The sequence below is a fragment of the Lissotriton helveticus genome, chromosome 5_1, assembly GCF_964261635.1.
Source record: "Lissotriton helveticus chromosome 5_1, aLisHel1.1, whole genome shotgun sequence".
Lineage (NCBI taxonomy): Eukaryota > Metazoa > Chordata > Amphibia > Caudata > Salamandridae > Lissotriton > Lissotriton helveticus.
In genome coordinates this window covers 1,343,779,659-1,343,806,737 of record NC_136065.1, presented here as the reverse complement: position 1 = coordinate 1,343,806,737, position 27,079 = coordinate 1,343,779,659, and the positions used below count along the sequence as shown (strand labels likewise).

At 43.5% G+C, this 27,079-nt stretch overlaps 1 protein-coding gene across 3 annotated transcripts in view; it reads right to left on the bottom strand.

Annotated features, from left to right (window-relative positions):
- CFAP276 (cilia and flagella associated protein 276) overlaps positions 1–18,425 on the bottom strand; it is a 107,739-nt gene extending 89,314 nt beyond the window's left edge. For all 3 annotated transcript variants that reach the window (XM_078644221.1, XM_078644220.1, XM_078644222.1), the window contains exons 1-2: positions 18,334–18,425; positions 18,075–18,237 (exon numbers count right to left, since the gene is read on the bottom strand). In XM_078644221.1, coding sequence (XP_078500347.1) covers positions 18,075–18,170 — 96 coding nt within the window. In that variant the 5' untranslated portion in view covers positions 18,171–18,237; positions 18,334–18,425. The remainder of the gene's footprint in view (positions 1–18,074; positions 18,238–18,333) is intronic.
- Positions 18,426–27,079: the final 8,654 nt, after the last annotated feature.

The window sequence follows — 27,079 nt, the reverse complement described above, 5'->3', positions numbered from 1 at the left end:
CTCACTCGTCCGCAGAAATCCAGCCCTCACATTCCACTGATCTTTGTGATGTTTGTTTTTATACACAAATGCAAAATCTCAGATTAACAAACCTTACATAAGAGTGAAGAGTGAAAATGAAGCCTACAACTGGATGGGCGGGCTGCCATCTTCATGTTGTATTTAATATCCCTTGCAAGTAAAAGTAATAGTAAATGCAGCACATGCGCTGTCACACATGAGACCTACAAATGGGAGAGCTTTTGTGCCAAGCTTTTAAAATAGTGCTAAGTTTTTTGCAAATCACAAAATTGTTTTAGTGTTCTTTCATTTAGTAGAGTTTTTCCAAGAGAACATTAAATATCAGGTTACAGACGTGCCTGGACAAGATCGCCGCGTAGACTCTCGGCTCTGCCGAGTCCGGCCACCGGCCCCAACATCCTGTGATCCTTCCTGCCCCCTGAGCCCAGAAAACGTCACCGGAGGTCGCGCGTAGCATCTGGGGCTTGCTCCAGGGAGGCTGTAAAGGAAAGTTGTGCCTGTTTTAAATCTGGGTCTACCAGCGGCTGAGACCGGGGGCTGGAGTAGTGGCACCAGCTGCTCCCGAGTCCTAAACATCGGGGACCCGAAAACGGAAGTGGCCGGTCGGGTCCCTTTGAAGGAGCAGCTTGAGCGGCGGAGGCGGCGGAGTGTGGAGTGGGTGAAACGGCTGGGCGCCCCCCTCCTCGGCGGAGTATTTTGGCAGTCTGTGGCTTGGTCCGGGGCTCCAGGGAGGCTGGAAACGAAAGTTGTGCCCGTTTTGAATCTGGGCCTACCAGCAGCGGAGACCGGGGCTGGAGTAGTGGCACCAGCTGCTCTGGAGTTTAATAACATCGGGGACCCAAAATCGGAAGTGGTCGGTTGGGTCCCTTTGAAGGAGCAGCTTGAACGGCGGAGGCGGCAGAGAGCTAAGCGGGTGAAACGGCTGGGCGCCCCCCCTCCTCTGCGGAGTGTTTTGGCGGTCTGGAGGGCACCTAGAACGGCCTAATTGTTGAGGACGACGGGGGAAGGTGAACGGTACCATTATCTTGGCAGAGGGAGAGTGTGGGTTGTGGCGCCATCGGCCCTCCCTCCCCCGATTGACTTTCTGTGCTTCGGTGCTGTGGCCGAATGTAACCATGTCATGACTGCAGGATTGCCCCGGTGGTTCCCTCCATAATGAGGCATGGGAGGCACCCAAGGTGCCCCCACAAACATCCATGCCCCTTGTGGCAGGCATCATGTGGTGCCTGGAAAACAGTGAAGGGATGCTTAAAAACATGGCCTTTTCGCATTGGGGCTTGTGATGAGGCCCTTTTTCGGGCCTCTGCACAAGCATCAATACAAAGAGGAATGTTTACGACTGCCTCTACAGTAGTCCAATCCTAATTTGGTGGACAGGACCTCTGACTACCTGTCGTCCGGTCCCTTTACCACATGATACAGGTCCGACCGGCATTGTAATCGGGCCCATTGTTGGCAAAAACATTGTGATCTATACTTGTAATGAAAAGAACAAAATGATTTCGCCTAAAATATCGTTGACAAGAATATCACCAAGAAACAGGTAACTTATTGATTTCTTAATAAAAAATCAACTTTAAAGTAACGCATTTAAAGCAGTTTATTATTTAAAGGTGATTCTTAGATTATTTTAATTTTCTCTATTAGCAGCAAAATAATTTCAACATTTAGATATTAAAATACCCATATTAAAACATGTTTTATTTATTTATACTATACCGTACATTTAGAAATAAAATCATCTTAACACATATTTATAGCATTTGAATAATTTAACAAATGTCCAAAAATTTAACAAAATGTGCACATACATTTCGAACTAATATAGTGCCCGTTCAAAAACAGTTAAAAAGCATTCTTTGAAAATACTATAAACATTGCTAAACCCAAAATATTAAAAACCAACAACAGTTTTAAAAAGGATTTTAAAAAAACACTAAGCAACAGTAAGGAAAGTGTTCATCTTCTGGGTGTGAAGATTTACTATTCCCACTTCAATCTAACCAACAGCAGCGAAAGGATTGATTTTTGGACGGGGTTGGAGTAATTATTCCCATTGCAGTCTAAGCAACAGTTGGGAAGGCGTTGGACATCCGAGGGGCTAGATTTACTATTCCCACACCAGTCTACACAACAGTATTGAAAGTGTCAAACTTTGGAAGGGATAGATTCACTATTCCACTCTAGTGTAACCAACAGTAGGGAAAGAGTTGGACTTCAGAAGGATTAGGTCTACTATTCCCACTCCAGTCTAAGCAACAGTAGGATTTGAAAGGAATACATATAAGAATGCAAGGCCTACTTATTTACTAAAAATATATCAATACCTATTAAAAAAGTAATACATTATAGAAAATAGAAAAACAAGTACTCTATTATTTGATAAAAATATGAAACTGTAGAATGAAAAACTTATATTACTTATAATAATATTTACTTGCTTAATATCAAACACATTGCAAAAAGATAAAATAAATACCAAAATATGTATTTTAAATCAACGTGAAATAATGAATAAAATGTAAAACCAAAAAAATTATTCCACTGACAAAATTTCCAAAACACTTGGAATTAAATTAATTAATAATTCAAATAAAACACAATCTTAACAATACAAAGTACAACAGTAAAAGTATACATAACCAATTATTAATGAATAATTTACATAGAAAAACAAATAACATATTATGACCCTAATATCTTTCTACCCTACTCCCCTACAAAAAAGTAAACACAGTATTAAAAAGCACATGCATAATAAACATATACAAATTAAAACACGCAAAAAACAAAACTCTTCAAAAATTCAACATTGAAACATATTTACATAATAATTATTCAATTAAATGTTTTATTAAAATAAGACAATATCACATTTAGATACATTTTGTTACTCACAAACTTCCCACCCTCTTACTCTTCAAATCCAACAACTTGCTACTAAAATCAAGCTTAATAATACTATCATCAAAAATAAAAAATACTTTGAAATTAACTAATACAAATAAAAATATACAATCAATTATCATAATTAATAATTAATTAAATACATATTTTACAACAAAAAACTCATTAACATTCCATTTAAATTATTTATAAGCTAATTACCTTCCCACCTGAAAACCCAACTACTACACTATAAATACCTGATTAAATAAAAAAATTACTAGAATACTTTTCGCTAATAACTTTTTCACAGTTTGAGGAACACTCACAAAACATGCAAAAAAAAGTTCATCTAGCGCTTTCCTTGAAAGTTTGAGTGATCGTTCAAGCGAGGGCCAAGGGAGGTCCTAAAACATGTTTTTGCCATGTAACTTTGCATAGGACTTTTAGACAGCATACAGAAAATAAGCATTTGCAATGCAATAGGTCTCGCATTTCTGTGAGTTTGAGCTATTGACATTGCAAATGAAAATGCCTTTTATTTTTGTTTCTGTTTTGAAAACACAAATAAAAGGCATTGTTATTTACAATGCCAATAGCTAAACTCGAGTAAATGCGAGACCTATTGCATTGCAAATGCTTGCTTTTTTGGCTGCCTAGGCCGAATTGGGACCCTAATCCAACCCTGGTGCGGGGTCCCAGGAGGAGTGCACGCACAGGCAGATGGTGCGCACATGGTAGGGTCCCCTGGCGTGCTTTGATGAAGCTGGTAGTGAATCAGTGTGAGTGGGTGCGTGAATCAGAGGGGGCAAAAGTGCAGCTCCCACCGCTCCCCCGCACTCACCGAGAGCTTGACCGCACTTGTGTGTAAATGAGATTGTATGTCCCTCAGCCCTGTGTGTAGGTCCTCCGCGTCAGAGACCACCAGCCCAACAGTGGTGAGTAGGGAAGAGGGGCTTGCTTATTAATATTAATCACTGCCTTACCGTGTCATTTTTACTGTTGCCTGGCAATCGCTGGTGGCAAAGAATCTGCAGCAGATGCTTTTATATCCACAATATATAATGGAAACACGGCGCCAACCCGAAGTCAGCGCCCGGTGCCGTGGCACCATTTGCACTGCCCTAGTGCCGACACAGGATTCCGAGGTCTACGTAGATACACACAGTATAAGTGAATCTGTAGCCCATTTGGGGGAGGGACACTGACTGAAGCGGTTAACAACGGACACATAGACATGCACCCTCCCCAACACCACACACACAAGCCCTGTAGGAGGGCTAGTGCTGCTAGCTTCACCAGACACCCTCTCTATGCGCTGGCTTATTCCCAGGGGCCCTCTGAAGCCCTCACCTAACTCGGATCCTTGCCCTCACACTCGCCTCTAGTCGTCTCCCCAAACAAAATATGGATCCGCCTGGAACTCGACTGCTAGCGGCCCCTCTAACACCCTAAAAACATTCTTTAGCTTAGTGTTATGGTGAGGAAGCATGGCCTATGATTCCAATACCTGGGTATTTGAAGCATAATCTGTCCATGAAAGGCATTTTTACATGGCGGTACTCAATGAAAACTAAAAGCTGATGTTTAGGGACTGTATTTTCTAACAATGAAAACTGATTTAATTTTTAAAGGAAAAAATTATGCTTTTCAGAAAAGATTTTTCTTCTGGAAAATTGAGTTTGATTGCTCAAAGTGAAAAGGGATTTTGATAGAAAAATGTGTATTTTAAAAAACTAATAAGCGAATGACAGCAAAATATTGCAATTCTAAAACACATTTAAAGTTGCTAGTTGAATGATAATTCAATTTGAGTTGGGGAGACTTACTGCTGTCGTAATACCCTTTGTGGCACACAGCATGTGATGATTTGAATTTTACATGATTACAAGCATTTAATATTGATAAACGTTTTCCTAGCATTCTGATGATAACTTCACCTGAAATTTTTGGGTGGTTACTACTGATAATTGTGCTAAGGGTGGTCATAGTGTAATGTTAATACATGTCATCCGCATTTTACAGTGATAAAATATGCTAGTAGCTCAGCAGGACTTTCCTTGAGCAAAATTAGCTCTCACTACAGAAAACGTTGGAGACACCTGGGTTAGATCAATGTGCATTATTGTCCATTACTACTTTAGATCTATTTATTTATCACTCCCGATATCCTGAATTCTAATGAATACAGGTACTACCTTACGGAGATTGTTACCCTGTGGGTTACATGAGGAAGACCGTCTTTGAGTCTAAGGTTCCTTTTTATTCAGGCCTTTACTGAATATGGTTATGATACCATTGTCTGACAGATTCTGTTTTGACAATTTGGTGAGCCATAGGCCTGTGCTTCTGTATTTGGTTAAGTTAATTGGTTTCGGGTCTTTCATTTATATCCTGTGCACAAATTGAATGTTTCTCTTTGTTTTGGGAGTCTGCTTGAGCCTGCACATTATTTTGGTGTGAGGTTACCTTTTTCTTTATTGTTCTGTCTTCTTTTTAATGCTTTGGCTTATCTTTGGTACATTTAACATAGTGTATTTTTGGTGGCATTTCTCTTTCTTTTTCTGGTTTCTTTTTGAATTTCTTGGATAATTTTTATAGGATGATTTCTGAGTATACAATACTTTTATTGTTATTGTAGCCCTGAGGAAGTCACTGGGTGATGTCCCCAAGACAAAACACGTGTTGGCTACGTCAACGTGATAACAGGAATCATCTGTCTCTTTTCGAACTGATGACTTCTTGAGGAAAAAGAAGATTGAATTTGGACTAATATGGCCCTATGAACTTGTTTTTTAATATTTGACCACATATATTTGCTCAGGATTGAGACCCAATTCTTGTAACTTTATTTCTGTGAACCTGTGTCCACAGAGATACTTGGAGACATGGGTGGCCGTTTTCTGCTCTCCTTTGAGCAGCTAATATGATATCCTGTTTAGCCTGTTACATTGATGGTCTTGCGCAGATTCCAGCCCAGCCACATTTCAAAGTTTTCTTCTATATACATATGTGTGTCAAACAACAGTAAGGCTACATTTTGGGTTTATGAATTATGGGCTTTTGCTTTTAATTCTAGACTGGTAGTGAAATTAATGAATTAGTTCATATGTGCAAAATGTGTGAACGAAGGTTCTGGACAAATTAGTCCATTAACTGTGTCTTAGTTCATTAATTCACGAAGGCTGAGAGGGTGTAGACTCACTATTCTGTGTAGAAATGACTAGGTTAGAATTTTAAACACACACATTTATAGGGTTTCATTTTTAAGATTAATGAAAAACCTGACAGGGAACAGCAATAGTGGTACGTTTTTAGCTGTGAAAGTCTATTTCTGTATGCAGTAGCACATTTTACTTTTGGAAAAAGCGATTTTTGTGCACAAACCAAATATGAAATGCAGAACCGGACTTGAAGGTCTTATAAACCTTATATTCTTTAAATTGATTGGCCTATCATTTAACCAAAGAAGCCCTTCATCCATTGCCTTTGAGTGTCCCTCATTTAGGGGTGAAAATATTTTTTTATGAAGTCATTTATAAATGACTGCATCATCACCACACGCTCGTCTCAGAGATGCATTTTTACACAATATCCAAGACCAGATTGACTAAGATATTGTTTTGGGGTTGCATCACTTATTTGGCACAGTCGAAATGCAAAATCCATTCTGGATTTAAAAAGCCATGAAAACAACAGTAAGGCAAGGCAGCACAAAGAACACTCCTCTGTAGATGTCAGATGAACACGACTAATCGAAACCTACATACATACTAAGAAACACTAGACAAGCTATTTAGAATGCTTAACCATGCTAAATCTGTCTCTTTCCAAAATCAGACAGGAACACACACTCAATGATCTTCTTGCTCCTCCTATAACAGCTATATCTGCATCTTTACTATCCACACCAGACTTTGCAACCAGTTTCTCATCAAAAATTACCTTTAGATAAACCCTAGCCTCACAACTAATTTTACCTCTTTGCACACTTGGTAACATTGCCTCTACAAACCTCTGGACCTCTTCCGATACTCAATTTTAGTAAAGCTTTGTGAGCTTTTTACCCCTGTAATCCACAAACATAAAACATCCTGCTCGAACTTCTAAAGTACTATTCTGTCTGACATCCACATTCCTCACTCTTTCCTATCTGGTACTTACCTCTCATACTTTAAAACTGTGTTGGAGATGCCCTTACAAAAAACAGCAAACCCTATCTCCCCATCCAATGTGTCTACTGCCCTCCTTTTCCCAAAACTGAGTGTCTCGTCTTCAACCACCTTCAATTCTTACAACCTGCTCCATGTTTTCCAGATGGAATTCTGAGCCCTCCACTCCACTGAAATTTCCCCGCATTCACATAGCTAACTTCATAAAATCAGCCTACTGCCATCATAGTCCTGGACCATCTGTTACACTTGACACCATGAACCACCTACCTTAGTTGACATCCTAAGGTCCCTAAGAATCATAGGCCCGACATTGAACTGGTTCTCCTACCTATTTCGCTGGCCTGTCTCTATGGACTGGCAATCCATCAAATCCTCTAACTCAACCCCCCCCTCAACTACCAGCTGGTGTCCAACAAGGTTCTGAATTTGGTCCTCTCCTTTTATTGCTATACACCACCTCCCTCAGGGATGTGATCTACTTGTTTGTGTTTGCCAAGACATTTATGCAGACAAAACCTTTTTTCCCTACTCTTTCACCTTTTCTGAAGCCTCAGATATTAGACTGCCTTCCAACAAGACCTTGTCTGCATAAACCAGTCCTTTTTTCTATGGCGAAAACCTATGAGTAATGGTGTACTGTGAAAAAAGTGTGCAGTACAAAATACAGGATTTTCATGATTTTTTGCCAGTGTCATTACATGTATGTCTATGCTTACTACTGAAAGTAAAGGGCAGGAAAACCTAGTATAGATGGACACAGGCACACAAATAGTGAAAGCAACCCAAGCAACTACAGCTCCAGGCGCAAGTAGAAGCAGAGCATTATCAGGTGCTTTGCAAGTTTCCAACTTGTTACTTAGTTGAGACCCTCTACAGGTCATTGTCCCAAGAGCATAGCAGCAGATTAGAGATGCATGCTGAGTCAGAAATCTGGTTCTCATTTTTTCTTTCTGAAACAAATATGTCACTAGGGGGGAGATTTGCAAAAAAAATAAAAAAAATACAACGCAGTGCAGCCTCCCACAATGCTACACTGCGTTGTGCGCCAGGGAGGGCGAAGGAGAGCGCCACATCATCGGAGATATGGCACTCTCCTCCCCTTTCCCTTGCACCGGTGCTTATTTCAGCTGCTGTGTGCCATGTACACACCCTAGCGTTGTAGCACTAGGGTGTGTGTGTGTAAGAGTCAAGCATAGGTTTTGTACAGGAATGGTACCCTACCTGTACAAAATACTAAGCTACGCATGTTGCTTAGCTTTTCCCAATTTGTATGCATGCTGCACAGTGCAGCACGCATGCAAAGTCAGAAAATCAGGGAGAAATTAAAGCATTTCTCCTTGTTAGTGCCTCCTTTGAAGGGAAGTAACTTTTGGTGCAAAACCATGTTTACAAATCTTTGTAAATATGGTTTTGCGTCAAAAGGCACAAGTGGTTGCACAGGAACACCCATGTACCACCCATGGAACGCCCACTCAGCGCAAAATAACACAAGGAAGTGCTTTGCGCTACTTAGAAGGGTGCTTTCCCGCACAAAACAGGTTTTGCGCTGGAAAGTAAATAGCAAAACAACATTTTGCACTGGTTAGCATCACTTTTGTGGCGCTAAACCAGCGCAAAATGTTTGTAAATCTCCCCCTAAATGTTATTTCCTTATTTTACGAAAATGTACACCTTCTAGTGTGTGGGTGCCCTAAGGGTATACATTTTTGCATTGTTATATGCAATACACAATAGCACGAGTTGCAAAAATATTAATTGTCTGCATTGACCATTCAACATATCGCCTATTGATCTTATTCTGCTAATACAACAAAATTAATAATCTAATGGAGAGATGAATTGTTGTCATGGCCAAAACTGCTGACTTTGCAACTATGGAATCCAGTTTGAGTCTCTGCAACGGTTCAAAATTCTTGGCAAATCACTTAATCTCCCTGTGCCTCTAAAACAAATGTGCCCATCTGTAATGTAAATGGTGCTCATGTTAAACAGTACCTTCGGGTCAAGTTTGCTATCCGTAAAACTAAAAATAAATACAAAAATAATGAACTAAATGAGTATGCAGCTACCTTTGTTTTACTGACTCCCTAAGAGAAGATGCGTGTAGATAACTTTCCAATAGTTAATGTTAACATGTGAAAACAGAACTACCCACTGGGTTGATTCTCCAGTTATTCGTTCAGAAGCAGGACACGGCTGAAGAGGAAGGAGTTAGCCGTCTCCGTGCAGTCAAAGGTGATGGGTGCCCTTTAACCTGAGGCCGTGGGAGGAGGGGATGGCAGGCTATTCATTTTGAATGGAACAATCAAGGCACCGTGAGCGAGCAGCTCCTAAGCTTTCACATGTAAATTGACCTTGGCCCCGAACAGTGTTTCTAACTTCCCTGACTGGTTTCACTTCATTCCTGAGAATGGACCAAGAGGGTGGTGTGTTTGACGATTTTAACTGCATGTACAGGAACCCAATTGGAATTAATTCTTGCTTATTCCTATGAAAGTTTAATGGGATTAGAAAGATCGTTTTATGTGTTCCTGAAATTGTACTTTTGCAAACTATACTGTCATAAAACAAAAGAAAAGAAAAACGCTACCAGCTTTGTAATTCTTTTACAACTACAAATGAAAATATGCTTTCATCACATTTTCGACTGCTTCTCATTTCACATCACAGAAATATATAAATGGCAGCTTAGATTAAGAAACATTTTTGTGCAGCAAATACATGTCAATAAAACTATCTGAATATAATTAATTATATTTAAGAAATAATGCAATATGACCCAAATGCTATTAATTCTGTGGTTTATAACTTTGGAAACAAGGTTGCATACAATTAAAAAGGGCATTGTATTAAGGTATTCTGTTTTCTGATGGGTATGGTTCTTTAAAATCACTATCCTCTGTTGCTAGATAGGATCCAATTGCTGAAGTGTGTTTAATATGCTAAGTGTGTTTAGGGCTGCAGTACCACCTCCTGTCTACAGGGGCAGAGCGAGCAAAGAACATAAACACACTTGGTGAAACACAGGTCCCCACAAGGCAATTTTTGAAAAAGTTGTAAAAATTGGCACAGATGCTTTTGAAGTCATTTCCAATCATTTAGAAGACTTTACCTTGTGGGGACTTGGGTTCAGGTCCCCACAGTGCAATCAAGTCCCCACAGCGTGAGTGTGTTATCACACCCAAGTCCCCACAAGGATAGTAACACAAACCCACACACACACACACACACACACACACACACAGAGAGCCACACACACACACACAGAGAGCCACACACACACACACACAGAGAGCCACACACACACACACAGAGAGCCACACACACACACACAGAGAGCCACACACACACACACACAGCCACACACACACACAGCCACACACACACACACACAGCCACACACACACACAGCCACACACACACACACACAGCCACACACACACACACACAGCCACACACACAGCCACACACACAGCCACACACACAGCCACACACACACAGCCACACACACACACACACACAGAGCCACACAGAGCCACACACACAGAGCCACACACACACACACACACAGAGCCACACACACACACACACACACAGCCACACACACACACACACACACAGCCACACACACACACAGAGAGCCACACACACACACACACACAGAGCCACACACACACACACACACAGAGCCACACACACACACACACACACACAGAGCCACACACACAGAGCCACACACACACACAGAGCCACACACACACACACACACAGAGCCACACACACACACACACACAGAGCCACACACACACACAGAGCCACACACACACACACACACAGAGCCACACACACACACACACACAGAGCCACACACACACACACACACAGAGCCACACACACACACACACACACAGAGCCACACACACACACACACACACACAGAGCCACACACACAGAGCCACACACACACACACAGAGCCACACACACACACAGAGCCACACACACACACAGAGCCACACACACACACAGAGCCACACACACACACAGAGCCACACACACACACAGAGCCACACACACACACAGAGCCACACACACACACAGAGCCACACACACACACAGAGCCACACACACACACACAGAGAGCCACACACACACACAGAGAGCCACACACACACACAGAGAGCCACACACAGAGAGCCACACACACACACAGAGAGCCACACACACACACAGAGAGCCACACACACAGAGCCACACACACAGAGCCACACACACAGAGCCACACACACAGAGCCACACACACAGAGCCACACACACACAGAGCCACACACACACAGAGCCACACACACACAGAGCCACACACACACAGAGCCACACACACACAGAGCCACACACACACAGAGCCACACACACACAGAGCCACACACACACACAAACAGAGCCACACACACACAAACAGAGCCACACACACACAAACAGAGCCACACACACACAAACAGAGCCACACACACACAAACAGAGCCACACACACACAAACAGAGCCACACACACACAAACAGAGCCACACACACACAAACAGAGCCACACACACACAAACAGAGCCACACACACACAAACAGAGCCACACACACACAAACAGAGCCACACACACACAAACAGAGCCACACACACACAAACAGAGCCACACACACACAAACAGAGCCACACACACACAAACAGAGCCACACACACACAAACAGAGCCACACACACACACAAACAGAGCCACACACACACACAAACAGAGCCACACACACACACAAACAGAGCCACACACACACACACAAACAGAGCCACACACACACACAAACAGAGCCACACACACACACAAACAGAGCCACACACACACACAAACAGAGCCACACACACAGAGCCACACACAGACAGAGCCACACATACAGCCACCCACACACACAGAGCCACACACACAGAGCCACACACACAGACAGAGCCACACACACACACAAACAGAGCCACACACACACACAAACAGAGCCACACACACACACAAACAGAGCCACACACACACACAAACAGAGCCACACACACACACAAACAGAGCCACAGAGCCACACACACAGAGCCACACACACAGAGCCACACACACAGAGCCACACACACAGAGCCACACACACAGAGCCACACACACAGAGCCACACACACAGAGCCACACACACAGAGCCACACACACAGAGCCACACACACAGAGCCACACACACAGAGCCACACACACAGAGCCACACACACAGAGCCACACACACAGAGCCACACACACAGAGCCACACACACACAGAGCCACACACACACAGAGCCACACACACACAGAGCCACACACACACAGAGCCACACACACACAGAGCCACACACGCTAGCTGTAAAGTAATTGAAGTGAAGTGCTAATCTTCTATACTTACTTTTGTTATTTGTTTTATATCTCGCATTGACGTACATGCACTTTGTATTGCCAGAACTGCCTCCAGCTAAGGCCAATCAACTGTTTTACATGATTATATTCTTTCACATGCACAATCAGGGGGGCAGAGCCAAGAAAAGCCAGCACAATCAGGGAACAGAGGCAAGAAAAGCGAGCACAGTCAGGGAACAGAGGCAAGACAAGACCTATTGCATTTGCAATGCAATAGTTCGCGTATTTACACGAGTTTGAGCTATTGACATTGCAAATAACAATGCGTTTAGTAGTAGATAGTAGTGATTGATTAGTAGAGTGTGAGTAGCTTATAGAGTAGTAGAAAGTGACTAGTAGAGAGTTAGTAGTAGAGAGTAATAGTGAGTAGTAGAGTGATTAGTAGAGTGCGTAGTAGAGAGTGAGTACTAGAGTGATTAATAGAGTGAGTAGTAGAGTTGTAGAGAGTACTAGAATGAGTATAGTGAGTAGTAGAGTGAGTAGAGAGTAGTAGAGTGAGTAATAGAGAGTGAGTAGTAGAGTGAGTAGGGAGTATTAGAGTTGTAGAGTTAGTAGAGTAGTAGAGTGAGTAGTAGCGCGAGTAGTGAGAGTATTAGAGTGTGAGTAGTAAACAGTGAGTAGTGAACAGTGAGTAGTAAAGAGTGAGTAGTAAAGAGTGAGCAGTGGAGTAGTAGAGTGTGAGTAGTAGCGTGAGTAATAGAGTGAGTTGTAGAGTGAGTGCATGTCTGCGCAGTCTTTCGCAGGCCGAGACATAAGACGGACGGGTGAGTCCCGCTGTAGCCCCATATTATCAGGCGCAGGTCAAGCTGGCTGAATCGGGGCTTGGTGCGGACACTGGAATTCATCCAGAAATTACAACCACATTTTTACTACACATCGCTGTGCCCGGTATGTTATGCCACTTTAGCAGATGAAGGCTGTGACCTACGCAACGTGATGGCAACTTTTGCGGATCTGTAGAAGTAGGAGGAACTTCACATTGCTGCAACCAGTATGAATCAGAAAAGAATGGTGGTGAAATCGCCTGAAGAAGGTGAGTGCATGTCTGTTGATCAGGCACATTCCACATCTGCCATGGTAAAATACAACCCTCTTCCAACCAAGCACATGCCCACAGTGTATCCTGCTACACATCCCTTTATGTGCCTATGCACTTCACCTATAGTATGAAGCACTGGGTGCATGAAATTACAATACAAAACAAGGGTGGAAAGTAAACCGGGTTCTAAAAACCGTGCTAACTTTCTTTAGTTTGAACTCCTTGTCCTACGCTAAGCTCCTCAGAAGCATGTAAGGTGCTGTTGAGGGGCTACGGTCGGTCGGGAACAGTAATCAATGCTTTGGTGTCATCAGTGGTCTAGGAATGTATGATGTCACTTCCGTTACCCCTCCTAATTTGGTAAATGTCATTTGGAGTGCGGTCAATACAGATAGTGAAACTTGCCGGAAGGGGTGTTTATTTGCCCTCCTTCTGGAGACACGCTGATGTGGTTCTCCCACCCCTACTCCGCAGCTTTTGTGTAACTCCTGCAACGCTAAATTTGGAAAAAACACAAAGTGTTGATCAAAATACAGCGTCAAGAGAAAGATCTCTACTTCTACTTCAAAATATTACAGATTTGTGTCTGCATGTTTTAAGATTGCCGCTGACTATTTACTCTGATTCTTTCATTTACTGTGTATTTTTTGTCCCAGGGGACATTTTGATCATGTCGCCTGAACCGATCTGTTTAGTCACAAAAATATGTAAACCGGAGATGCTGCTTTGCATTTTTTAAGACGGCGCGTGGTGCGGATGTAAAAGGTGCGTCTCTCGGAGATAGCAGATTACCTCCAGCGCTAAATGCCACAGTAATGCAATTTTATTTGGATTTACTCTCATTTGTGCTGCACCTCCCGGGGTAAATAATGCCTTGATTAATGTAATCCGGGACTGGGACCCGCCACATGCCTCCGTCTCAGGAGAGGCAGCCCTGTTTGACAAACCCAAGCAGAGCCCCGACTCTTGCAATCTGGGCCCAGCCTCCAGAAGGAGATGGGAGAGAAGGCGGGACCTTTGCACATGGTCCAGCACAAGCGAGTGAACGCACACATGCAAAACAAATAAAGTGAATGCATTCAAGGTCACATATGGTAAGACATAGGGGCACATAGGCCCCAGGCCACACATGGAAACAGACACGCAGATGCATCAGGCTATCTCCGGGATCTACATTGGCTCAGGGTGGAAAATCAAAAGCCTTGAGCTATATGTTTAAGATCAAAGTTGGCATGGCACCTCAATATCTGAATGCCCTTGCTCGCCCTTATGTACCACCACACCTTCTCCTCTCAACCACTCGGGTCAAATTCTCTGTCCCTAGGATTAGATGGTCACGGATGGGGGGTCAGTCCTTTTCCTGCCTGGGCCCAATGTGGAACTCCCTTCCCCTGCTACTTCGAAAGGAAATTGTTTTTGGGACATTTCTAAAGGGCCTGAAAACGTGGCTGTTTAATCAATAGATCTTCCATCCCTTTTTGCTCCTGTCAGGAGGCACTGGGAAACCCTTGGGTAGCTGTTGCGCCTTAAAAGAATAAAATAACATAACCTAACATGCAGCACACACATAGTGATTTAAGTGGGCGTGTACTGTCTAGTACTGAGTACCTGCACTTCTTTTATTTGAAAGAGTGCCCGCACTTCTCAGGAGCAAGCAGGTACTCTGCAAAGTGTGTACCAGCACTCCTTGTTTCAATTTAAAGCACTGCACACACACACACATGCACTCATCCACACAAGCACAGGCACATTTGCACCAATCCATGCTGTTGGGGTGTGGCTGCTTCCTGACAGGGCAAGCGCTCCTTGATTGGAATAACTACCACAATACCCCAAACTCCACGAAACTGCCTACTCAAGTGCAGAGTCTCAAAAGTACCACACACATTTTGCCAGAGCTAACCACGTAGTGCCTCAAACTGTCAAGGACTGGAGAACTTGGGGAAACAACCCAGTGAGAAATGAACACCGGGAGAAAGGAAATCTATCATTGCTGACTCATACCAGTGAAACACAAACACAAGTACACACACGCAGGCGGACAACTAGAGCCAAATTTCGGGCAGGGGGCTGAAAAATATTTCGGGGGGGCTAATTCTTCCGAACATAGACAGAGTGGCTGTAAGAAGGGGTGAACACACAACAAAAGCCTCATTTACAACTAAAAGCCTCACTTACAACTAAATGGTCTTTTAAAGACCTGTTAAGTACTCGGATGTGGCTGCAATTAGATGCTCGCCAGCCCGCGAAGCTGTCTTCGCCCGGACTGACACACACGACGGGGGGGCTGAAGCCCCGTAAGCTCAATGAGTGTTGCGGGCCTGCACTCACGCACACCAGTAAGATTATGCACTCATATTAACACACACAGATGCGCGCACACATGCATGGGCATAAAGAAACGCACGCTGCACAATGCCCCCACACAGGCACGCGCACGCACACACGCTAACGCACGTGCAGACACCAGCACACACAGGCGCACACGCAGCGGTGGCAAGGGGGTTGATTCCGCTGCTGCTAGTGACTCATCGGCTCTGTGCCAGAGAGAGGCAGAGCCAGGCAGTGCCGGGTTTTGTCTCCCAGTGCAGGGTCACGCATCCCTTTGTGCTTCGATGCAGGCCAGGCTGCTGGCGGCATCCTCTGCCCTCCCTTGGCACAAAGGTGCAGGCCTGCTACGCTTGAGGGAAGAAAGATCTGTACGGAAAGCACTAGGCGTGACACCTCGCAGGACCCTTCAAAGCCCTTTACAGACACCCACACAAGCTGTGTCAAAGTGCACCCCACACCACACTGAAAAGACAAAGTGTAGGTAGGCTATGAACAAAATGCTGCAAAGCCGTGCCTGGGGCTTATTGCTACAGGAAATAAACACCTTCTGCACACAGTACACTGGATTCTGTAATTTTGTACAGAATTTTTTTTTTTCTGCAACCATCACCAAATAAATGATGCTGCACAGAGGTTACAGTGGTGCAGACGCCATGTCGTGGGTGTTTGGAAAAGGAATGGGTTTTGAGTTTAGGGAGCAGGAAGTGATGGCGCTCTGTGCAGTTTGATCTTGTTTCTTATGTTTGTGCAGAGGGCACGCGGTGCAGAGCAGGACAGGGGAACACAAACCCAAAGGAAAAGACTACCCCTGCGAAAGTGTAGGGAGGCCTACACCAAAAGTTTGAAGAACAGATCCTGTGCACACGCAAAAGTAGTTTGTGGTGCTGAGGTCAGGACCTGCGAGTATGTTGAGAGAAGAGGGGTTTTCGTAAAAGTTTCAAGGATACCAAATACAAAGGCTCTGGTAATTGAAAAATATTTATAAATCAAATGTTGGTCAGTACAGAAAAAGTAGCCAGCCGACACGTGTTTCGTCACACGGTGAAGGAGATGTGACTCATCAGGGCTAGGAAGGACAATAAAAAAGGGGGGGAAAAAAACAAAAGGGGGGGTCAAATTTAAGAAAAAAAGTGCAAACATAAAAATTGGATTTTTTTTTACAAACAATGATTAGAGCTTAATAACTCAAAAGGAATGTTCTATCAACAAATTGAAAGGTGATTAATTGTGAGTAAAAAACTAAAGTGGCTGTGGAAACCCTATGGTGCGTAAAGTCATGTAGTGATATATCGTCAAGTAACAGAGATCCCCAACATGAGTGAAGTGCACAATAATGTATTTGAAGGCACTGGTAATAGCTATTAAGTGGTACGAGCGAAAACGCTCAGGTCTGTCAATGAATAGCGTCCTGAGTGATGTATCAATTGATCTAAAAGAAGACAAAAGAGAAACAGAGATGCAAGCCGAAAAATCGCTGAAATTACAGCACGGCGCTGAATAGTGGATAGGTATCAAAAGGATTAAATACTCAGAAGACGCAGTCTCTCTTGATGTCCTGTAAGAAAGCATGGAAACAAAAGATACACCGGCGTAGGTGAAAGGCACGTGAAGTGACAGGTGCGTGAAAATGCGTATTCAAACGTATATCATGCTATATGATAAAGAAAAACTCAATATTGCTGGGGTAGGTTACAGAGGATGCACACATATGAAAAGCGACTGTTGGGAGGAAAAGAAAACATGATATCTTCGAGAATGCTTGGATGCGATCCAAAATGTACATATGCCAGGTAAAAGGCAAAGCAAGTGGTACACACATATGAAAAGCGACTTTTGGGAGAAAAAGGAAAATACTGTCTCAAAACATGAGTTGATGCGATCCAATCTGTGCATATGCCAGGCAAAATGAAAAAACAAAATGGTACCGGGACGAAATGTACATAACTGGCATTAGACCCAATCAAGTGGAAACATAATTATACTGGAAGTTTTAAGTAAGCAAAAGCATCGTTATTACAATGGTAGGCGCAAGACATCGAAATGTTCAGAAACGAGGAAATGCTAAGGAAAGTGGTGAAGTCGAGAAACACAGAAGCAGAAAAGAGGCACAGTAGGGCAGAGCGTTGATAAAGAAAAGGAAAAGCTCGGGGCAGAAGGTTACCTGAAACGCTACGGTGTAGTTATGGGGGACGTGGTGGCAAGACTGAAAGGAAGCCTGCCACGTGCATACGGCACTTATGGGTAAAACGGAAATCATCAGAGCTCCACTAATCCGTTTGGAGCTGAAGTCGACGACGTGTGCGTCTCGATCTTCGTGTGGATATCTAGAGAGAAATGGGATGGGAAATTCGTGTAAAGCGCGTTGCGAAGGGTTACAAGGGGGAAAGAGCATAGGAGCGGGAGCTGGGAGCTGGACTCACCAGGATAATGAGGAGCGTTCTGTGATCCGTGCGTTCTGTAGGCGTACGAGGTCCTGGTGAAGGATCTGACGCCGAGGTAAACGCCGTGAGATAAATACTACAGCAACGTGTGGTATGGCGTGATGGGCGTGGCTAGAAACCCGGGAAGGGAGACTAGACCGCGGAGGAGTACTGGCAGTCAGGAAGTGAGGATGAAGGCTGGGGGTGCGACTCATACCTTGATGAACCCACTAGATGGTTCATGCGGGCTTGTGCAGGGTATGGCACAGATAAGAGGGGATGTGAGAAAGGGGATGGAAGAGGAAAGTAGGGAGAAACAGGAGGTGGCATGAAGGGTAACAACCGGACCTGTCAAATGAGCAAAGGTATGGGATAAAAAAGGGTAAAGATAAAGGAGCGGAGATGATGATAAAACCTAAGTAGGTAAACAATATTACAGGGTGAAGTCTGAAAGGAGGTAGGGGGACGGAGAAGGCCAGGGAGATCGAGTATGTAAGAGAAAATATATATATAAGAAAAACATGATATACTATAGTAATGATGTGGGTACGTAACAAGCATATTAAGGAAAGGAAGTAAAATAATACACAAATGTACACATTATAACATGGAAACATGGAAAACAAAATTCATTTTCACAAATGGGGTGTTGAATGTGTGACATGACTTACGACTGGGATGTAGGATATACAAAGTCAGGTTTAACGTATCAGTGCAAGACAATTCAGACATTTGAAACTTGTTATCAGAGGTAAAGTCAAGGAGGCAAAATTCGTGGGAATCATGAGTAGTATTGTTGCTCATGGTCCGTGTTGAGCCCGTGCTTGACTGCTTGGAGTCTCATGATCCAGAGGGCTTCGAGTCTTCTTAGTTTGAGTTCTCGGTTTCCACCCCTGGCACATGGTTCCATAACGTCTATGCCATAATAGCTGAGGCTTTTGTTTGGTCCTTGTGTGGTGCAGCTGTTGATGTGGATTTCCATGGGATATCTGGCATCTCCGTTGTACATTGCTCTCACATGTTCCATGACGCGTTCTTTCAAGGATCTGATGGTGCTCCCTACGTAGTATTTTCTGCAGGTGCACTCGATGATGTAAACAACGTAACGCATGTTGCAATTGATGTTTCTGTTGATCATGAATTTTCGGTTTTTCCAATCCGAGAACTCTTTAGTTTTGTTGCGAGCCCATTTGCATGCTCCGCTTGAGCCACATTTGTGGAAGCCTTTCGAATAAGTGTTGAGCCAGGAAGGAGGAACATTGTTCTTAGGGACTGTCGGGCTCAGCCTATTTCTCAATGTTTTGCCCTTTCTGAAAGTGAATTGTGGTCTTGTGGGAGTGAGACCTTTAAGTGTTGCATCATTTAGTAATGTTTTCCAGTGTTTGTTGCAGCTTTGTCTCATGATTACACTGGTGTCATTATAGTCTGTGATGACCCTAGCTGGTTGTTTGGTAGGGGTGACCTTGGGTCTGGTGGCGAGCGTTTGTTCTCTCTTAACGGATTTGATTCTGATCGCCGCTTTCTCTATAGTTGTTTGTTTATACCCTCGTTTCGCGAATCTTCTTTTCATGTCATCAAGGCAGGTGTTAAATTCTGAGTTGTCGCTGCAATTTCTTCTTGCTCGTGTGAACTCTCCAAAAGGAATTGTCTCGATTTGGTGTATGGGGTGCGAGCTATTCGCATGTAAGAGTGCGTTACATGAAGTCTCTTTTCGATAGAGCCTGCTCTGTAAGGTATTGTTGGTGACATATAGTTCAATGTCCAAGACGACATATCACTACATGACTTTACGCACCATAGGGTTTCCACAGCCACTTTAGTTTTTTACTCTCACAATTAATCACCTTTCAATTTGTTGATAGAACATTCCTTTTGAGTTATTAAGCTCTAATCATTGTTTGTAAAAAAAAATCCCATTTTTATGTTTGCACTTTGTTTTTCTTAAATTTGACCCCCCCTTTTGTTTTTTCCCCCCCTTTTTTATTGTCCTTCCTTTGTCCTTCCTAGCCCTGATGAGTCACATCTCCTTCACCGTGTGACGAAACACGTGTCGGCTGGCTACTTTTTCTGTACTGGCCAACATTTGATTTATAAATATTTTTCAATTACCAGAACCTTTGTATTTGGTATCCTTGAAACTTTTACGAAAACCCCTCTTCTCTCAACATACTCGCAGGTCCTGACCTCAGGACCACAAACTACTTTTGCGTGTGCACAGGATCTGTTCTTCAAGCCATGTGGTGGGTGTTTCTCCCCTGCACACCACGTTGCGAGCAGTATTAGAAAGCGCCTGTGACCCTGCTCAGCTTCCAAGAACAAAAGAAGCTTCCGGCAGCCCCCTGCCCCTCCTCACACAGCCACATTCATTCAGATTCATCAGAGGGGCATAGCAGGCTGCGGTCGCACACACCCCAGTGGCATGCCCTGCGTGCTCACCCGTGCCCTCGCACACCAGTGGGCATCCCCCACGCTTCCGTGGAGCTTTCTTGCCTGTGCCCCTTCTATCACTCCTTGCTTCTCATGTTACCCTCAGTATCCCCCCTGTCTCCTACCCCTTCCCGACACACACACACCTTTACTGTGGACGGTATGACGTGGGTGGTTTATTTGCACCGTCATCTCAAGTACCTTTGGAACCCTGTTTTGCTTAAATATTCAGGCGTATGGAATAATTAATGCACGCCTGCCTTACTAAAATATTCAATCCTAGGCTCCCCTGTGCATTGTCAACCCAGAGGGGGCGGCGGCACCACATCATATATAAATCACGACGTGTAGGGGACGCTCCGAAGGAGCCTGCGCCTTTCCGCCTGTGAATAACGTTGTGCGGATTTACCACTGCCTTTCGGGGGGCTCTGTAAACAAGGAGAGTACAGTGTGGGTCAAAATCCATATGGAAAGTATTATTACTCAATAAAGATTTTTGAGAGACATGATTGGGAATTCAAGAAAATGGGGTAAACAATTCAGCCAAGAGGCTATTTGCAGCCCTGACAAGGCAGCGCAGAGGATTAGCGAGGGATGGACGGAGCGAGCCCTACCGTGCTTGGCTGTGGAGCGCGGCGGCGGCGGGTCCCTTTCTGCGCGCAGGAGGGTGCAGCCGCAGGCCCTCGTTGCAGCTCATACTCCCCCGGTCCCTCTTGTCCTGGTGCTTATCCCCAGAATCCAGGCTGCTGAAATTCCACACGATGAGGGTCTGCACGAGCAGCACGGTGAGCTCGGTGAGGATGGCAGAGCGCGAGCGGCGGGCCAGCCTGCGGGCACACGAAGCGGCCACCATCATCAACGGCTGGCACGCGCGGACCGGAGGGGACACGGAGCAGCGCGTGCCACCACCGCCTTGGGGGCCGCCTCTCAGTGCCGCTGCCTGGCTCTTTACCCCGCTATGCCACCATTTTACACAGGATCGCACCCTGCTCCTGAAGGTGCCAGATGCGGAAGGCAAGCGAGGAGCGCTCCGGTGAGAAAAACACTGCAACAGTCTGTTTCACACGTGAACCTCGGACCACGCCATGATCACCACCATATTTCTCCGAGGTCATGCAGAAATGGCTCGGAGAAACGCCCCGTCATTTTCCGACTGGGGGGGCGTGTTTTTCTTTGTCCCCTCTTCCCATTGGCTGGAATGTAAAAATTCCAGCCAATGGGAAGAGGAGAGAAAGAACCTAAAAAACACCCCCGAATCCGAAAAAGACGGGGCTTAAATGGACAGACGCCCCTCTTCTCCAATGGCTGGCCTCCATTTAGGAAGCCAGCCAATGGAGAAGAGGGGTGGGTTCAAGCACCACTCTGGAAAACATAGGATCTCGCCAGCGAGACTGCGCAAGCGCAGCCTATGCAGGCCGAGACCTAAAAAGCGTGCCTTTTTACAAAAGTGCAGACTTTGCAGGGTTTTTTTTGCCAATCGCAAAATCTTCGAGGGTCTGATATGGCATTGGCAGCTAAAGGTGGGCGAGTCAACAAAGTAACAGTGACGGTCGAGCCAAGGTTTGGCTCTGGCTCTAAGAGCCCATGCACGAACCGAGCCCTGCAATTTTTGGCATGTAAATCATAGATATTGCAACAAACATCATGTTAGAATGTGGTAATGTATCTTCAAAATAAAAAAAAGATATATCTCTAACGCAGAAGCATTTCACCTTAGTACATCAAATTATGCAGCATAGCTGCATCACATTCTGTGATTGTATTACTTTATTGTTATGTTATATTTTCTTACTTATGTTAACATTGTACAGTGTGAATGTTGTTTTACCTTTTCTAACCTTTCAATGTGTTTGAAATCCCACTTGTGCTAACATAACCAAAAGTGTACTGTCTTCCATTTTGAAATGATGCTGCACTACACAAGTGATCATTGTTGTTTTTTTAGTTGCCTTTTGTCCTAACTGACAATTGTGAGTCTTTGGGATTGAGCTGTACCGAAGCAAGGACAACCTAGCTATCCCAGACTGCTCTGTATAAAATGTTGCAATTCATGCCACCTGTATCGACTATAGGAACCTCTAAATCCAATGTAATAGTATATTGAGAGAATCTTCAAATGTATTCTGTAGTAAAATGTTGCTTGTTGCCTATTGGTGAATATTCTGAGAACCATGTATTTGTGTAGTAATGTGTGAACTGCTTTGTCTAAAGTCCTATGAAAGGACCTGATTTTCCACTTCAAGGGAACCCCCATTGTCTCACCCTTAAAGGGCGAATGTGTGCTGGATTTACTATTAAACTTTATTGAGTTCTTTGTACTCTTTTTTTCATAAAGCCTTGAACATTCGACCCCTGTCTGCAATTCTTATTGAGAATGGCCCAGTCCCAATTCATTATTTAGTCTTCCAGAGAGGAAGAGATGGTCCATTCCAGTAACACCAATGTCCATATAGGGACTACACCGCTCACAGTCCGATTCATTGGTGCACACTGGGTAAATACAGGTGATATAGATTTGCTGATAGATCGTACATGTTTCACCTTATTAGTACTTGTTTGAGATCCAAACACTATCAATAGGCAACTGATATGTCAGTGACCAGTCAGTGTTTGTCAAGTGTATTCCACTGTGCTGCAAATTGTGTTGCTGCGTTTTAAGTAACTTTTGATTAGTTTGAGCTAGACATTTGTTTTGCTAAAATCCTCATGATGGATTATGTGGCAAATTCATAGTTATGCAGGAAATGCTGCATCCGCAGAATTGCAAATTCCCGTAGCCCTGCCTATATATCACTTAGATTCTTATTTTACACAGAGCAACATTACAATTTTATTTTTTATTAAAATAAATCCTAGAGATTTTTGTACAGCCCACATCCTGAAGTTTCATATTTGAAGGTGTTCTGGTGTAGTGTAGTTCCTATATTCCCAATAGGCACTGCGCATTGGAATAACACAAACAATAGTTTAGACGTAGGACTGAGGTCATCTAGGTCTCTACTGAATATGTTAGACTTAATTAGGTATGCCAGCTAGCTCAGAGGTCACTAGAAACTTTCTCGAATTAACAGGAAGGAGTTAACTTTCCTGATTAGACAAGAAGAGATTAGTTTCTGACAACCGCATAAACATGACAACTTTGCTCCCTCCGGAACAAGGAGTATATCTCCAGATTCGTGTGAAAACAATAGACAGTTATTTCACTCAGTCAATCGTGCATACTTAGTTTCACCGGGAGTGCAGAGAAATAGAGAGACGGGCATTTTCAATAAAAGTTGTTATTTATTGAGCAATCCTCTTTCTCATGCAAGAGAAGTGAATTGCCACAATTGCAATACTTATCATGAAGTAAAGTGCGTACAGTAAAAGTAGTATTATGAAATAATACTGTAAAAGCATTGATATGGTGTCTGAGCCATATAATACTTAAAATGGATAAAATATATACATACATAAAATCATTGACTAAACGTACTCAACTGGTGCTTCTAAGATACGCCTACCCCGGTGTACCTGACCTAAGCCTAATACGTGGGAAGGAGTAAGTAAGTTGCAGTATAAGTTAAGTTAGGTTTTTGCCAAGAATCTGCATCAAGAATTCTCTTAAGGATCTAATCAGCTCCTTGGTTTTAGAATGAAGGAGGTCTTGTATCTCTTTCTCAGGACTCGATCTCCCAGCAACCCGCAAGGGTGACTGGAAGACACCGGAGCTGGAATTCTCGGCTGGAGAAAAGACAGCGTCTCGCTCAGTGCGTCAAATGGGAGGGTCGGCTTCCTTCGGCACTCACATCAGCTGGGCGTCGGGCAAGTAGATAGCCGCTCTGCTCCAAACCACCGTCTGTTTGCTTAAGGCAACGTTGGTATATTTATACCTGGAAGGTGCCGGGTTTGACATAAGGTTGGACATATGACGTCACTAAGAACTTACAGTTCTTTCTGGACTCCAGGAGTTCTTGTGCAAATCAAAACAAAAGCAGGGGCAATTCCCGGGCTGCTGGAGGCTTGGTTTGTTTAAAGAACGCGTTGTACTTTCGAGAAGTCAATGGGTGTAGCCTTGCCATATTTGGACTGCATTGGCTGTGACTAAATATGGACATGATTCTTATGCCTTTATAAGGATATGTTTTGTTATAACCACATAAGGGCATGAATCGGGAATATTTAATTAGGGTCCTAGATACATTCACAACACCCACTCCACGTATAATGTCCATCATTACTAAATACTAAGCAATACTAAACATATAACGATGCATGTGTTTTCCAACCCACCCCAAAATACATAAATTGCATTTGAAATGGTATATGGTATATACACTAAAATGAGTATTTATACTGTACGTTTTTCAAGCAGTGGTATCATTCAGAAAATGCATATATGAATATTGGCTGAATGAATTGCGAAAATTACATTTATGAAATGGCTCTTAATACAGAAAAGAAGGTTGAGACCATCTCATCACATATTTATACAATTCTGTACATGTCTTAGAGGCTGAGGTAAAATATTGTCTCTAGTGTCTCTAAAAATAGAAGGTCTGTTCTCTAAGAATAGTTCTACTTTAAGCAGAGTACCATGTGCCAAAAAAAAAAAAGGTAAATATTTTGGAAGTGGAAAAAATAATTTCGCTTTCAGGGGAAAAAATAGTTCCAATTGTTTTCAGTTGTGTTGTTTGTCAAAAACTGAAGGCCGAATTCAAAGTTCAGGGAACGCTGTGTGCTCGTTGTTTTAAAAGTTATTCTCGTTGTTAGGAGAGAACATCATATCAGACAGGCTTGCGAAAAATTGGTCTACAACAGGAGGTGAAAGTTCGACCAAGTTCGAAAAAGCTGCAATAGTGCATATGTGAGAATCATTGCCATCATCGATGTCGGGATCAGCAATGCTCACAGAAGGTTGTACCTGTGTGGTGCTGCTTTCATCTTGTACTTCACCGCCACCTAATCGTAATGGTGAAGTCTCAACTAATGCCGTCATCAGAATAGGTAGCCGCTGGGGACAACACGTTGCATGAGCCGTTACTGAACCAAGCAAAGTATCGATATCCGTTGGTACTGCTGATGGTAGTGTAAGACAGACGTCCAACGCGCATTCTTCTCCGCATAGCAGACATCGAAGAACAGGTAAGATGCAATCTGCCAGATTGGTCTGAATGAAAGAAACCAAGTTGTATTCAGATCTCTTAGCCAGGCTAATCCGAGGACTCTAGTAATTCGGTCTCGGTAGCGTATTGCTAGGATCGTTTCTTCCATCGTAGCTGCAGTTTTGTCTGTGGATTGGCTTGCCATATCGAAGTAGAAGGATCAAAAATAAAATTCCTACTACGAGTCACAAAAGAAGAGGCAGGCCGCCGAATAAAAAATGCACAAAATTCGGGAAATTGCCAGAACTGTTTCAAAGGGTGCTAACAGTCCAGAAAAAATTGTCTTAAATACATGTGCGATGCCACTGGTATCTGACATGTTTAAGATTTGACCTAACATTTCTACGAAATGCACGGGGCAAATTGTTGATAATAGGGTATGTATCTCTGCCGCTGTCCTTGCAACTTGCAGATCATACGTCTCTTTGGACGAGGTTAAAGGCACAGTTGTCTGTAAAAGAATAGACTTCATTCTGCTTAAAGTATCAATTCGAATAGAAGAGATTCAAAGAAGGCCATATTGCCGCCTCCATGTCTGGATTGCTGTTTGGATACAATACTTGCATACAGCAAATGACCCTGGAAGTAACGGTTACGAGATAGGCTTTTCCTGGCACCATGCCACAACAGCTGTGGTCACTTATTAGAACGTAGCTGCCTTTGGAAAGCTGTCTGAAAAAAGGCTCTATCTGTGTTGCAGGAGTGTCATGCAGGTGACATGAAAGGTTATTTGATGAACCTTCGCAGGCTCCATGCAATTTAATACCATGACACAGAAGTGTACCGCTTAGTGATTTTTTACAGTTGTTACCACTAAGAAATACTTCTTTTTTCCCTTCACTATAACATTTATGTGTGTAAGGTAAATTCCAGGTTGATTTGATGTATCCTTTACCCAACCTTTCATGCAGGCCTGCTGGTATATACTTTTGGCAATACTGAAACTGAAAAGTTGTTATCGGAATTGTAATTGTTCCATGTATTATCCATTCAATGACAGGTCTCTCTGACATTGTCAATGGTAATCTCTCAAGTTTTTCAGTGCTCAGAATCGTATAGTCTGCTCCTTTTTGTGCCAAACTGATTTGTTTATCAGTAAGATAAAAGTTAGAAAATAATGACGTTGTGTTGATTAGACGCCATGACACGTAGCCTGAACGCCGGTTTTGCAACGT